This window comes from Neoarius graeffei, chromosome 16 (genome assembly GCF_027579695.1).
Source record: "Neoarius graeffei isolate fNeoGra1 chromosome 16, fNeoGra1.pri, whole genome shotgun sequence".
In the NCBI taxonomy this organism is placed as follows: Eukaryota; Metazoa; Chordata; class Actinopteri; order Siluriformes; family Ariidae; genus Neoarius; species Neoarius graeffei.
In genome coordinates this window covers 44,287,919-44,304,196 of record NC_083584.1, presented here as the reverse complement: position 1 = coordinate 44,304,196, position 16,278 = coordinate 44,287,919, and the positions used below count along the sequence as shown (strand labels likewise).

Below are 16,278 nucleotides of genomic sequence, written 5' to 3'. Positions count from 1 at the left end.
GTTAAATTTTTTATACAGCTCACCTGGAAGGCCATCAGGGCCTGGGGCTTTATTGCTTTTAAGAGAAGTGATGGCTTTTTTTTAACTTCTTCAACAGAAATTTCAGAGTTCAGCTGAGCTGACTCATTTTCATCTAGTTGAGAGAGATTGCATTTATCTAAGAAATTCTGCATAGCTATATAGTCTGTATCATTTTTGGAAGTGTACAAGTTTTTATAAAATTGGAGAAATCGATCATTAATGTCCTTGGGCTTGATCAGAATCTCACCTTTATCAGATTTAATTTTCTGTATTGTGCGATCATTTTCCTGTTTTCTGAGTTGCCGGGCTAAGAGTCTATGTGGCCTGTCATTAAACTCAAAATATTTCTGTTTGGTATATAAAAATGCCTTACTAATCCTTGCCGAGAGTATCTTATTATATTCATATTTTAAGGCTGATTTTTTTAATGTAAATCACTGGAAGGAGTCTGGGCATTCTCTTTGTCCAGAAGGTTAATTTGGTTGTATAGTTCAAGTAGCCTAGCCTTGTTCTTTTTCCTTCTGGATGCTTCAAATGAGATAATAGAGCCTCTAAGAAACGCTTTGAATGCCTCCCAGAGAATAGAAGGGGTCATTTCTGAATTATCATTAGTGTCAAAATAGAGGGATATCTGAGCTTCTAAATAATCACAAAACTCTTTTTCGGTTAATAACAGAGGGTTTAGCCTCCAGTTCGTCTGCAGCCTTACCATATTTTGAATATTCAGAGTGCAAGTAAGGGGGCTGTGATCTGAAATCATAATGTTGTGGTATTTCGCATTTACGGCATATGGCATCAGTTTAGCATCTATGAGAAAATAATCTATCCTACTGTATGAGTTATGCCTTGCTGAGTAAAAGGAGTAGTCCCTGCTGGTTGGATTTGTGATTCTCCAAATGTCATACAAATTAGTATTGTTGATAAATGTATTAAGGAAGACACTTGAATTGCTTTTCTCCATTCTGCGAATGGAAGATCTATCTAAATAAGGATCTAACACACAATTGAAGTCCCCTGCGATAATTAAATTTGTTTGGGACAAGTCTGGTATAAGAGACATCACCTTCTGAAAGAACGATGGATTGTCTATATTCGGAGCGTATATGTTCATCAAGGTGAGAGGTATAGAATATATTTCCCCAGTTACAATCAAAAAGCGACCTTCCTTATCAGATATTGTGTCTTTGTGAATGAAGGGAACACCTTTCCTTATAATGATTGCTGTACCTCTTGCTTTAACATTAAATGATGAGTGGTATACATTATTAATCCATTTACACCTTAATCTGATACAAGAGTCCTTTTTCAAATGGGTTTCTTGTAAGAATATCAGATCTGGTGCTAATGATTTAAGATGAGCAAAGACTTTACCTCTTTTTATCGGGTTGTTCAGTCCACGCACATTCCAGCTAGCTAAAGTTAGACCTCTCTTTCTCTCACTTGTATTCAGATCATCTTGTGTTGACATATCGGAAAAAAGCAGAGTAAATATCTGTTTCAATTAGTCCACCTTCAAGTTGTGATTTTACAGTAGTTAGACGGTTAAGTCCCATCCCTCCCTCCCTCTTCCAATAAACTCCCTTAAACCCCCTGGAACAAACTGAGTAAACGAAGAACAAAAACATTTCTCGCCAGTACCAAACAAAGGTATGGCGCAAGAATACTTCAGGAAGTGTTCAAAATGTTAAAAAAAAGAAAGATAACCAAAATCTATTACTTCCCTGCGCTGTTACTGTTAACCCTTGTTAACCTAAGTAACTAGTGTTCTCAAAATAGATAGCCCGTCAAATTTCTTAATTTGAATATAACAAAAACATTTTTACTGTCAGGTATAAAACAATTCAAGTGTAACACAGTCCCACCATAAATTTGGGGGAATGAAACCAGTATGCATAACTGCTGGGGTAGTTCACCTGTTCAGAATCAACACATTGAACATACGTATGCCATTCAGAAATGTGGGCTACCGCTCTTTGGTGAACAAACAAGCGAGGAGCGAAGGAGAGGGCGAGAGAGAGAAAAGAGAGGGAGGAAGAAAAAAGTTCACTGCATCGGTGACGTCTCACCGACAGTCCAAGTCCTCTCATCGCCCCCCATTCTGGGATATGAATGTCTGTATGCAGCTCGCTATCCACTTAGTCGGGTAGCCTGGTGTGACCATTTCACTGTCATTGTTTATTGTGGCTGCCCAAAGTGTTTCTCGGCGTAACCTTGAGCTTCCTTCGGGTCGGTGAACGACATTTTCACTCCTCCGTGCGTCACCATCAGTCTGGCCGGATAAATCAGTCTGTATCTGACGTCTGATCTTCCTCGTAACATTTCTCTAACTTTATTGAATGCAGCTTTCTGCTCGACCACGGAAGGGGGAAAGTCTGGAAATATATTTTCCGCCACTGGTATTCCAGGTTTTTCTTTTCCATGGCCGTGCGTAGTATTTCCTCACGAACGTGGTAGTAGTGCAGTCTTAAGATGAAAGGTCGTGGGGGGTCCTCGGGTTTCGGTTTCTGGCGGTTTATCCTGTGTGCCCGGTCTATCAACGGTTGCTCAGGCAGAGACAGCGCTTCGGTTAGGAGTTGAGCGATGAAATCTCTGGGCCGCGGTCTTTCTTTTCCCTCCGGTATTCCCTATAATCCTAATATTATTCCTCCTCGAGCGTGCCTCAAAGTCTTCACATTTTTCATCCAGGTGTTTAACTTTTGTTGTCAGATGATCCACTGTAGATTGGAATGTGGAAATGATGTCAGAGTGGGTTGAGGTGCTTTCTTCTAGCTCTTTCAGAGCAGCCTTGTGCTCGGCTGATTTGCCTCTCAGCTCCGAAATAGACTTCTGGACATTTACATTTAGTGATGAAATCTCCTCCCTGATGGTAGTAGAAACTTCTGTGATGCGGTTTTCTATGGAGACACAAACCTCTGCTTTGATCCGGTTCACCTGTGTGCTTAAAGCACCGATGGCCACGAGTACCGCCTTATTAGAGGGTTCATCCACACTACTGTCATCAGTTTCCGAGGCCTCCGAGTCTGGTGTATTCGAGGCTTCTGGGCCTGCCTCAGGTGACTCATTCTTCTTGCCTTTCGGTTTACCCATTGTGAAAACTGAGCAGAATATTATGCTCCCGTGCTTACTGCTGCATTTATGTTCTTCAAGAAATGGGTAACGTTCGGTAATTTTGGTTTTTTGTTCAGTTTTAAATGGATTTTTGATGAGCTATCTGGAGGTGCGTCCTACCCTTCCATTGCTCGCCAGCGCCCCCCCCATTAAGCTCGCCTTGGAGGAGTGAAGGCACTGGCTCGAGGGCTTGGATCTCCCCTTCCTTGTCTGGACTGACCACAAGAATTTAGAATACCTCAAGTCTGCCAAACATCTCAATTCACGACAAGCCCGATGGTCTCTCTTCTTCTCCCACTTCCGATTCATGCTCTCCTACCGCCCAGGCTCCAAGAACGGCAAACCCAATGTCCTGTCCAGGATATTCTCTGCCCACCAGGAGGAGTCTAGTATGCCCGAAACCATCCTCCCTCCACGCTGTCTGATGGGGGCCGCCCTACTTGAGGTGGAGACTTTAGTGCAGAAGGCCCTGGAGCAGGACCCTGGAGAAGGTAACTCAAGCAACATACCACCTAACCATCTGTTTGTTCCCTGTTCTGTGCGAACCCAGGTGCTGCAGTGGGGTCATGGCTCCAAGTTGGCTTGTCACCCGGGAGCTGCTCGAACCCTGGCGCTCGTACAACAGCGCTTCTGGTGGCCATCCATCAAGGGAGACGTCCAGGAGTTCGTGGCAGCCTGTGACACATGTGCCCGGAACAAGACAGCCAATCGACCCCCTGCCAACTTGCTAAGACCCCTCCTGACTCCTCATCGACCCTGGTCTCACATCGCCCTGGACTTCGTCACAGGACTCCCCAACTCAGGTGGCAACGCATGCATCCTCACAGTTATCGACTGTTTCTCCAAGACAGTCCATTTCATCCCTCTGCCCAAGCTTCCCACTGTTAAAGAAACCGCCGAATTACTCATCCTCCATATTTTCCGCATACACGGACTCCCCACTGACATTGTCTCCGACCGGGGTCCTCAGTTCACTGCACAGTTCTGGAGGGCCTTCTGCAAACTCATTGGGGCCTCCTGTAGTGTCTCCTCAGGTTTCCATCCCCAAACCAAAGGCCAGGCGGAACGGGCAAATCAAGATTTGGAGGTGGCACTCAGGTGTATGGCGTCCAGGGATGCCGGTTCTTGGAGTAAGTACTTACCTTGGGTTGAATACACTCATAACACTCTTCCTTCATCTGCCACAGGTCTCTCACCCTTCCAGTGCTCCCTAGGTTACCAACCACCACTCTTCCCCAACCAAGAGGAGGAGGTCGCCGTACCCTGAGCCCAGATCTTCATACACCGCTGCAGGAGGACGTGGGCATTGGCCTGGAGAAAACTCATTCGCTCTGCCCTAGCATCCAAGAGGCAGGCCGACAAATGCCGCTCTAAGGCGCTCACTTACCGGGTGGGGCAACAAGTTATGCTCTCCACACGCCATCTGCCACTCAAAACCGTCTCCCGCAAGCTGGCTCCCAGGTACCTAGGACCCTTCCTCGTCAAAAAGGTAATCAACCTATGTTCCGTCAGACTGGTACTACCATTCACCATGCGACGCATCCACCCCACATTCCACATATCACAGCTTAAACCTCTGGTCTCTAGTTCTTTGCTTTTTGTATTATTCCAGGCTCTATGCGCTTCTGTGGTTATCCTTCACACATACAAGTATAACAACACAGAGACTATTGTATTGTAATGTGTCCTTGGGAAGCCGAAGCTCAGTTACATATGAAACGTGTAACAGGTGTAGCTTATATGTGTATGAATAAGAGACGTGTAGAAATGTGAAGCTTTCTCTGTTCATAACAATATTTCACAGAAAAGAGGCACACTTTCACATGGAAATGCAAGTGTTGTTTGAAAATGAATGACCTCTTTTATATGCTACACCTCTCTCCTGCTCTTCTCCCAGCGCTGGTTCAGCAGGAATATGTGGCTGTTAGTGCTTATGACTGACGTGACTGGCGAAGCGAGATGAGATCCCCTCCTTCCTCCTCCCACAGGGCCAGTCATGCATTCTCTCAGGTCAATACACTACCACCTCCTTCAAGCTTTTGTGTGTATCTGTGCAAACAGACTTACCAACAGTGATCCTGGTGTGCAGGCTGAGCATCTCCACCAGGACATTGTTCAGCACCACCGCAACGAGAGCTACGAGGATATATGTCAGGCTCATGTCAAACACAATGGATGTCCCTGGAAAAGCACAAAAGATATACAGTCATGACGTCAAATCGCATCACTATTCACATATATTATCACAGGTCTTTCTATAAGGAACAATGGAGACCAAAAAAACAGTGACAAGGCAATCTAATGGCATTTCAGAAGACATCAGGTTACACCTACTGCCATTTATGGAATATTAAAATGCACTGTAAGGAAAAGCTGTACCTTCAAATTTATGATGGAGGTAGTCCACATCTGTGATGAAGCTATTGTAAGGTAACAGGAAGCCAACTCCAGCCAACAGCATAGCAAAATAGATTCCATGATAGCGATCATCTGGAATAGGTTCCTCCAATACTTTGAAACAAATAAAATCAAAACATACATACACTCACTGGCCAATTTATTAGGTACACCCATACACCTGCTGTTTGATGCGGTTCTCTAATCAGCCGATCCCTTGACAGCAGCATAATGCATAAAATCATGCAGATACAAATCAAGAGCTTCAGTTAATGTTCACTTCAAACATCAGAATGGGAAAAATTGTGATCTCAAAGTGTGACTTTCACTGTGGCATGGGTGTTGGTTTGAGCCAGATGGACTGGTTTGAGTATTTCGGAAATTGCTGATCTCCTGGGCTTTTCACACACAACAGTCTCGAGAGTTTACACAGAATGGTGCGAAAAACAAAAACAACACTGAATGAGCGACAGTTCTGTGGGTGAAAACAAACGCCTTGTTGATAAGAGAGGTCAGAGGAAAATGGCCAGATTGGTTTGAGCTGCCAGGAAGGATATAGCAACTCATATAATCACTCTTTACAACCGGAGTGAGCAGAAAAGCATCTCAGCATGCAACAGCAGAAGACCACATTGGGTTCCACTCCTGCAGCCAAGAACAGGGATCTTAGACTCAAGAACAAGTTTCTATTAAAGTGGCCGGTGAGTGTATATGATACATTTGAATACTGTAAGTCAGCTTTTGCTGATGCATATGTAATAGATGAGCATTTGAAATTTTGCTCTCTCTTTTTCTGTGCTGGTGTGAAAGTCTTTAGGTGATGTGACTTACACCTGTTCATTTTCATAACATTAAATTTTAGACAATTTTGCCTCTCCAGTGGCAGGAGGAATGTGGAATTTTGTTAAAACACATCGAGTTACAGTATATATTATATGCATGCATAAATAAATAAATACACCTCAAGCTGTTTGTGAAAAACTAACCATCTATATGTAGACGCGAAACCCTGTGGAATGCATATTCAGTGATAAAACTTATAACACAACAGTTGCACAACAGAGTATCCCTTTCATGCCAATGAGCGCACTCTCACACCCATGATTTACTTAACGTGGCCTTCTTGTCAGTGTCTTATCTAAGCTAACAAGGTTATCTCTAGCTATTACACAGCAGGTGATATAACCTTCTTTGCAGTTTGACCTCAGGCCTGGAACATGCAGTTTGTATCCAAACACATAATATAATTTATCCAATTTGCAATGACTGTGGTTTTGTGCCCTGAGTGATATCAATCTCCAGCCAGTAGAACACTTATATAAGGGAACCTCTTACCAGGCTCTGAAAGAGCCAACACCCCTTTGTCAGGGATATCTTTGCCTTGGCAGTCCTCTTCCTCCAGCTGATAGCTCTCAAAGCTGAAGCTCATCACCACGTTGCCCTCTGGGGTCTGGGCCGGGGTGGCCGGTTTGCGCCTCTCCACTCCTCTCGAGCCCATCGTCTGGCCTTCAGGCAGCCTGAGCTGTCACAGCTGTCACAGTTACTGATGTCTTGCTTGGTGGAAATGGAAACACGGTTGGCTCTGTAGAGATGCACATCATGGCATATGATACACCTTAATCTGTATACAATACTTCAAGTTTGTCTTACAATACAACAAATGGTTGTGTACACCTCAAGATGTAATGACGAAGAGAAACTTTTTTTAAAAATTAAATAGATTTTGAAGCTATATACACATTTAGATTCATATATATTCAAAATCCTCTATTACAGTACATACAGCATAAGAACAAAACCCTAACAAAGCTTCTGAGCCATATCTAGCTCTGCATGATTCAGTGGCTAAGGAGCATAACAACTGCAGATTAAATTTAAATAATGCAATCATGTTTGGCAGAGCCAGGAGACAAAAAAAGAGAAAACTCCAGTGATGGAGCACAGCAGCATAGTAAAAGCATCAAAAGCCTGGAGTCACTGTCGACATATTCTTTTATGTTATTTTACATTTCATGAAACACTGCCTCATACAGACCCTCTTTTAAAAGAAAATTTCCATTCTCATTTGATAATACAACACATTCCATTATACTATTACTAGTACTATTACATACTAACATCATTTATCTAAGGAACACTGAAAGCTTTGATTAGGTTTGCTTTGAACCTGCAGTATCTAATGAGAGATAACTACAAGCAAACCAGGTATTGTATTAGGCTTTTGAAATTTAAAATCGATCCCCTGAATGCAAATCAGGCAATTATATTTAAGTGGGGTGAGTCATTTGGATACAATAGATCCATGCCATTATCGTATGTACTCATAACATCTGCAATAGACCAATAATATCCAAAAGCTAGTGTTTTAGAGTTTGGTGGTTTGAGCTTGGACCAAGTTAAGATGCAACATGTTGGTAATACATTGTTTTATTCCAAAGAATGTGACAGTATTGTTGAGAAAATACTGTCAGATAATTTCTTCTTTATAATTAGAACTGTCTATGCATGCATCTAGATGATAGACTTTAGTCAAAAACAGTGGCACATTAAAATCTCAGGACATATGCGTGGGTGCAGACTGTTCAGACTCTTTGGGTATGTTTGATTAAAATTCGTAACTCAGAAATTCTGACTTCTGACAAAGAAAAAAAACAAAGAAAACACCCCCACAAGTCAGAATTCCTACCCAGACAGAAACTTGGGAAGGTCTCCTCAACCCCAGATTCAATATGTCTTATCAACATGGCTGCTCAGAGCACCAATAGTAAACAAAATAGCACTACTTTACGTTTAAATGTGCTATACGGTATATGCTGGTATTTGCTTTACAGTAATCAACACACATCACTCAATAAAGCTGACTGGCAAGATTGTTGCTAATGTAAAAAAAAAGAAGAAGAAGAAGAAGGGATGAACTTAAATCCAATCTGGATTTCTATAAAATTGCTTGGTGACAATGTCCTTTGTTAAAAGCCCTATATAAATAAAACTGAACTGAATTGACGATGGAGGGTTCCAAGTTTTTTCCCACTTTGTAGCTTAAACATGCCATGCTCAAAAATTAAGCAATTCCAAGTTCCAACTTCTCACTTGAATTAAACACAGCATCATAACTACTATCCCTATTAGGCAGCTGGGCCATAGAAGGTTCACGCTGCACGCTGCACGCTACACACTACACGCGTGTAAAGAAAAGTGGACAAACGTAGCATGACTTGCTCTGGGCCATAGAACGGCGTTCACGTTGCACGCTGCACGCTGCACACTTCACGCGTGAAGCGAGAAATGAACATGCACACTTTTTTCTAGGCGTGAAGATGGAAATTCCAGTCAGTGCATGCGGTCACCGCCGCGCCAGCCAATCAGAACGGGTCTAGGGAGATAACTCTATGCTTTCAGGGGAAAACTTCAGAAAAAATATAATTGAATGGTATAATTGAAAAATAGTTCTTCATCGGGATTGTCAAGCAGATTATAGAATGTTCGGTGAAATTCACCACGGGTTTCTCTCAGAAGGAAGTGTTCTCGGCTCCAAATTCTGTTCCTTTTTCTCTTCCTCTGTCTCAGTAAAAGCAGAATGAGGCAATCGTCGTCATCCGAAGAGTCCATATTGTTGGTTACTCGGTCAAAGTAGAACAGACGCAACACGTGAACATCCAAGCATGAAGTTTAATGGCCCAGGGTCCGGTTCTTCACGTGAACGTGTAGCGTGTAGCGTGCAGCATGCAGCGTGCAGCGTGAACCTTCTATGGCCCAGCTGCCTTAGTTTCACTATATTTATTGAATAAGTAATGGTTACTAATCAATATGCTTTAGAGTTATTGTAGATTAATAACTAAATAATAAGCACAGTGGTGCATCACAGATCTTCAGCTCAAATTACTATCTGTGTGAAGTTTCACATGTTGCTCCTGTATCTGGGGGGATTTCCTCTGGGTTCTCCAGTTTCCTCCCATCTCTCAAAAACATGCTGGTAGGTAGATTGGCCATTTTAAATTACCCCTTGGGGTGAATGAGGGTGAGCATGTTTTTGTGCATGGTACCCTGAAAAGGACTGGCGTTCCATTTCAGGGTGTATTCCCACCTTGTTCATGGAGTTCCTGGGGGTAAGCTCCAGATCCACTGCAACCCTGACCACATTGAAGTGGTTATTGAAGACAAATCAATCAATCAATCAATCAATCAATCAATCAATCAATCAATCAATCAATCAATCAATATAATGCCTCTCTTTTAACACTCAGGTTGCATGCAAACTTACAGACAACGCAGACTCATAACTATTGTACCCTTTAGTTTAACTGTAATTATTAAGTCACAGTGGTTACTAATTATCCATCCATCCATTGTCTATAACATTTACCCACTGTGGGTCAGGGGTGAACTAGAGCCAATCCCAGCTGACAGGCGGGGTACACACAGGTTGCCAATATATCACAGGGCTAACAAAGAGAGACAGACAGCCATTTGCACTCACATTCACATCTACGGGCAATTTAGAGTAGCCAGCTGACCTAATCTGCATGTATTTGGACTGTTGGAGGAAATCAAAGCACCTGGAAGAAACCCACACAGGCACAGGGAGAACATGCAAACTCCACACAGAAAGACCCCAGTCGAATGGCTTGTCCGAACCCAGAGCCTGCTTGCTGTGAGGCAACAGTGCTAACCACTGCACCACTGTGCTGTCAGTTACTAATCAATATACTGTACTCTAAAATGAATAGCTGAAAAATAAGCCAGAGAGGTTTTGATGTTAAATTAACTATTACAATAGTAAAATGTGACATATTGGTTAATTTTTTGAGCACGTTCATAATGAAAATTTATAGGTGATCATTTGAAACTGAAAGGAGGCACACACACAAACACACTGTATACATATAATGTACTGTACCAGTCAAAAGTTTAGAGACATCTACTCCTTCATAGGTTTTTCTGTATTTTGACGATTTCATACATTGTAGAACAATACTGAAGACATGAAAACTATGAAATAACATATAGAACATATATGGACTTATATGGTAAACAAAAAAGTCTTTAAAAAATTGTTATATTTTAGATTCTTCAAAGTGTCCAGCATTTACACACTATTGGCATTATCTTAAGCAGCTTCATGACATAGCCACCTGGAACGCTTTTCAATTAAGAGGTGTGTCTCAACAAAAGTTAATTAGTAGACGAGTTTCATGCCATCTTAATGCCTTTGAGATCAAACAGTAAATAGTAAATAATAAAAATACAGTAAATAGCTCTATTCCACAATTGTGGTAATCCATATTTGGTCAAGAACCGCTCAACTAAGTAAAGAGAAACAACATCCATCATTACTTTAAGACATGATGTGACTTTTAATGAATAAAAACAAAGAAAAAAAAGTATTTAATTAGAAGGTGTGTCGAAACTTTTACCTATATACACGTACCAGCCACTTTAATAGGAACTTGTTCTTGAGTCTAAGATTCCTGTTCTTGGCTGCAGGAGTGGAACCCAATGTGGTCTACTGCTGTTCCATACTGAGATGCTTTTCTGCTCACTCCGGTTGTAAAGAGTGATTATATGAGTTACTATATCCTTCTTGGCAGCTCGAACCAATCTGGCTCACTCAATGTTTTTTGTTTATCGCACCATTCTGTGTAAACTCTAGAGACTGTTGTGTGTGAAAACCCCAGGAGATCAGCAGTTTCTAAAATACTCAAACCAGTCCATCTGGCTCAAACCAACACCCATGCCACAGTGAAAGTCACACTTTAAAGGGCTGATGACACGAACATGACTCTATGCAATTTCTTAAATAAACTATACAACATGGCAAATATGTTAGATTTCTGTTATAATTACGTGAAAAGAAGCTGTTGTTACGCGAATATCCAACTTTTAATTGCACAGCGCAAGAAAACTGGGTCCATGGCTCGCGGCCATGTTGTGACATCAGCGGAAGAACACGCTGCGGTTCACTGGCTGTCTACTCAATGGAAATGGCACATGAAAACGCCGGTGAACTCTCTAGCTCTTCCTCTTCTGGGAGTCTAGAATTGTGTTGTGAGTGGGATAGATCGGAAGAATCAAGTGATGACGAACACGGGTGCATCCAACCGTACAGGTTTGAACCTGTTACTGTGCAATCTGAGAGCGACTCCGACTCCGAGATGGACAGCGGACAGGCAGACAGCCCAGCATTGAACACCACGAGGTTGGATAACAAGGATTGGTAGGTCAACCTGTATTTGTTCAAAATGTTACAGAATCAATATTTTAATATTGTGTATTGTTGTCTTGCATGTGTAAACACTGCTTATATCATGTAAGCCGTATGCTACACTGAATACATAGTTCCTAATGGAGCATGCAAACGGCTAACATAATAAGCTTACGACTATGCCTGATCCGTGATATATTTACAGTGTTTGCTTTGAGAAACAAATTCTTTCAACTTGGCAATAAGAGACCACAATGCAAAGGCAAAATACTACAACTGCTACTACAAATCTGTCACATCAACAAACCAGCAAGTGAGGAGGAAGACTAGGCAATATGATGCCCATACCCATAGATCAGTTTTTTTTGTATTAGTACTAAGAAGACGTAAACAAACTATCCAACACCATCGAAGACAGTGCAAGCTTTCACAAGCAAATACATGACTGATATCACGCCGACTTTATGATTACATTTATGATTATCATGAATGTGTACTCTATGAGCGCTCTGGAGCGAGTCACTTCCAAGATGGCCGCGCAGACCACATGGTTACTATTTTTAGCATCATGTCGGAGCACTCTATAGCTCTACGTACCTTTATCTTATGTCGTTTCTCAACACATGTTCTGACAGGAGGACTGTCTTTGGAGGAGTCACCTTGTCCCAGGCGACTGCTGGATCCGGCATAGCTACTAGTAGACCCCCTCCAGAATACTGTAGGCACTGCTGATGGTAGTAACACACGTTTGTGCTGAACTGAACACCCAAGAGATTCTTTTAAGCTGGGAAGGGTGTCAAAACAATCCAAATCGAAGTGTTCAGAGCACAGGACGGATGTTGGTGAGGGCTCCCACTTGTCACGAGCGCGCCTGACTTGCTTCACCCACTTCGCATGCAGCTCGGGATCTCTGGGAAACTTGAATAAACTTACCCCATCCTTGTGGGTTTTGGAGCAAAAGCCGGCAACACAACGCGAAGGCATAATAACTATATATATATATATATATATATATATATATATATATATATATATATATATATATATATATATATATTATAATAATGTATAATACTAATACTAATAATGATAAACTGAACACCTCTCGCATCAACAACAAACTGGTAAGTTAGGAGGAAGATTCTTTCGCTGACGTCATATAGCCCCTCCTCCTCATTCGTCTCTTGGGTGCTGCAGCCCCGTCAAATTTGCCCAAATAGCCACGTTTTTTATCATAACTTGTAAAATAGGCGCCTTCGTGAATTAATATATGGATCATCGGGAATTACTTTTTATGTTATAAAACATCGCCAAAGATGTCAAAAACGTGTCATCAGCCCTTTAAGATCACAATTTTTCCCATTCTGATGTTTGGAGTGAACATGAACTGAAGCTCTTGATTTGTATCTGCATGATTTGATGCATTGTGCTGCTGTCAAGGGATCGGCTGATTAGAGATCTGCATCAAACAGCAGGTGGATGGGTGTTCCTAATAAAGTGGCTGGTGAGTGTCTATACACACAGTAACAGAGTGACACATTTTCCCCCAAAACATGCACGCTAACCTAACTCTCCACTGCAGTGAATGACTTGGTTATATTGCATTGTCATATTCACCTCTCACTGAATTTGACCAGGGCTATCAAGTCTGTCACCATGGTGGTTTTTGTTGTGTGACAACAGAAAGAAGTGCAAATAAGATAACAGGCTTATAAAGAACACCACCTGGCAAACACCTGTGCCTGAAGTCACAATTGTCATCTGAAAGGCAGGCTCTTTCACAGGCACAGAACATCTGTCCTCATCTGTAAAAAAACATAAATAAGTAACATGACAGAGGTGAACGAAGTCCATTAGCCATGTATAATGCCTGATCGACTACCAGAACTAACTAGTTGCTCTTGTGGATATGATGATGTGGATAATTAGTGCCTATGTGGAATATTAAACCGTGATGAGGGCATTAGAGGCTTGACAGTTGGTAGCGCTTGGATAATATTATCTGGATTAATTAATTAACCTGATGATTAAGTCACAATATGTGTCAATGATTATTAAGATAGATAGATAGATAGATAGATAGATAGATAGATAGATAGATAGATAGATAGATAGATAGATAGATAGATAGATAATACTGTAATGATGATTTTATCCTGGGATATTTTTTCCAGACAAATGACTCCTGACAAATACAATATTACAGTCTAAATGTCAAGGCTTTCCCAGTGTCTGACAGAATTATTTTTCCATTGCATATCAGCTGAAATACTGAAACACTGAAATACTGAACAGCAGTACCTTTGTGTTGTCGTTACTGCAGGATAAACACGGTTTACAGACTAAAGACACTGAAATCCTGAATCCAACATTATCCCCAAGGCACAGCATACTACACAGACTGAAGAAACAACAGGTTAAAGCTCACCCGATAGAAATTAGACGACTTCTTAGCACATATTAGTCTTTTAAATCCACCATCTTGGCCCATAACGTGTTGTTTATCAGATGTGCTGTCGCGTTTTAGTCGGATGCATTGAGGTGGTCTTCGGGAGCAGCAGCATTATAGATGCGCGCACACACACGCACAGAGAGAGAGAGAGACGCTGCCACTATCCCTCCACTCCTCCCTCAGATAGAAAACCACCATTTCAGCCACAGTCAATTTCCGTGGAGAAAGAAAACACAGGGCAAGAGCAGCCTGATTACAACTGAGCTCAGCTTAGCTGAGTTTAGCTTAGCTAAGCTTAGCTTAATTAGAACCGAATATTAGGAAATAATATTATTTTCTAACTGAAAATTTAACGTATATCTCTTGCTCTGTGTTTTCTTTAACATATTCACTACCGTTCAAAAGTTTGGGGTCACTTTGAAATGTCCTTATTTTTAAAAGAAAAGCACTGTTCTTTTCAATGAAGATCACTTTAAACTAATCAGAAATCCACTCTATACATTGCTAATGTGGTAAATGACTATTCTAGCTGCAAATGTCTGGTTTTTGGTGCAATATCTCCATAGGTGTATAGAGGCCCATTTCCAGCAACTCTCACTCCAGTGTTCTAATGGTACAATGGGTTTGCTCATTGCCTCAGAAGGCTAATGGATGATTAGAAAACCCTTGTACAATCATGTTAGCACAGCTGAAAACAGTTGAGCTCTTTAGAGAAGCTATAAAACTGACCTTCCTTTGAGCAGATTGAGTTTCTGGAGCGTCACATTTGTGGGGTCGATTAAATGCTCAAAATGGCCAGAAAAATGTCTTGACTATATTTTCTATTCATTTTACAACTTATGGTGGTAAATAAAAGTGTGACTTTTCATGGAAAACACAAAATTGTCTGGGTGACCCCAAACTTTTGAACGGTAGTGTATCTTCAAGCAAAGGTTACTCATCATTCTCGGTGGCTTTAATTTGAAATCATTCAGTAAAGTTTACTTGGATATTTTCATCACTCTGTCTAAGTAGATTTTACTCAAACGTTAAACCGTGGCTTTTAAAATGTACGAGCATTTCAGTGTTTTTCACATACAAAATATTGGAGTGAAATTTTCGTAAAGAAAAGTGTGCTAACAATTTCCACACAAAAAATCTTGGGAAATTCAACTAACCATATTTTAAAGGTCCCATGGCATGGTGGTTTGTTGATGCTTTAAACGGGCTCGTGGAGGTTTCCGGATGTTATATCCGCAGCCTTTCTCGAAATGAACCCTCGGCACGTAGATATAGCCTCCTGGGAGAAAGCCCCATTTCAGCGCTTTTCCCAGTGCGTCGTTTTGCTAATGAGAAGCAGGAGGCAGGGAAGGGTAGAGGGTGGGGGCGGGTCTTATCATTAATATTCATGACATGTAAACGTTTTACCTCTGATTGGCTAACAGCACTGTGACACTACCTCCAGTGGGTCAGAACAAGCGGATGTGGGTGTCTTACTATGGCGAGAGAGAAGGAACAAACCGCGAAGGGAAAAATACCGCGCGCTGACGTCATTAAGGTGCGACACGAGGAAATAAAATAAATTCAACAAATGTTTGGGTTTTTACTGAACAAACAAACAAATAAAATGAACGAGTGACTTAAAAAAATAATATGGGTGTCTTTGTAAAAACTGTTTTGATTGGCTATTATAACAGAGCATGCTGCATGCTTTTTGGTTTTGTAGCGCAGAGTACCTGGCTAACTGCAGGAAGCGGTTAGCTGCACAGCTAATGTAGCCATCGCAAGGCTAACTGGCACCGATTTTAAAACATGGCAAAACATAAGCTCATAAGTTACAGTCAATTTCCAGACTAAACTCAGTTTAACAGAGCATGCTGCATGCTTTTTGGTTTTGTAGCGCAGAGTACCTGGCTAACTGCAGGAAGCGGTTAGCTGCACAGCTAATGTAGCCATTGCAAGGCTAACGTTGACCCGATTTTAAAACACAGCAAAACGACTTAACAGTTATACACTTACTTGTTCGGTGTTTGTTGCTGATGCGGCAGGGATGCTTGGTACGGACCCAGGCTTCAGTGACAGTTGATGTGCAAAACCTGCCCTGTACTGTCCCAAGTTG

At 41.6% G+C, this 16,278-nt stretch overlaps 1 protein-coding gene across 1 annotated transcript in view; it reads right to left on the bottom strand.

The window, feature by feature from the left end:
* Positions 1-14,246, bottom strand: part of slc29a4a (solute carrier family 29 member 4a) — a 65,493-nt gene extending 51,247 nt beyond the window's left edge. Inside the window, exons 1-5 of the mRNA XM_060942113.1 lie at positions 14,157-14,246; positions 13,454-13,533; positions 6,862-7,108; positions 5,509-5,640; positions 5,197-5,310 (exon numbers count right to left, since the gene is read on the bottom strand). Coding sequence (XP_060798096.1) covers positions 5,197-5,310; positions 5,509-5,640; positions 6,862-7,024 — 409 coding nt within the window. The 5' untranslated portion in view covers positions 7,025-7,108; positions 13,454-13,533; positions 14,157-14,246. The remainder of the gene's footprint in view (positions 1-5,196; positions 5,311-5,508; positions 5,641-6,861; positions 7,109-13,453; positions 13,534-14,156) is intronic.
* Between the last annotated feature and the right edge of the window lie 2,032 nt (positions 14,247-16,278).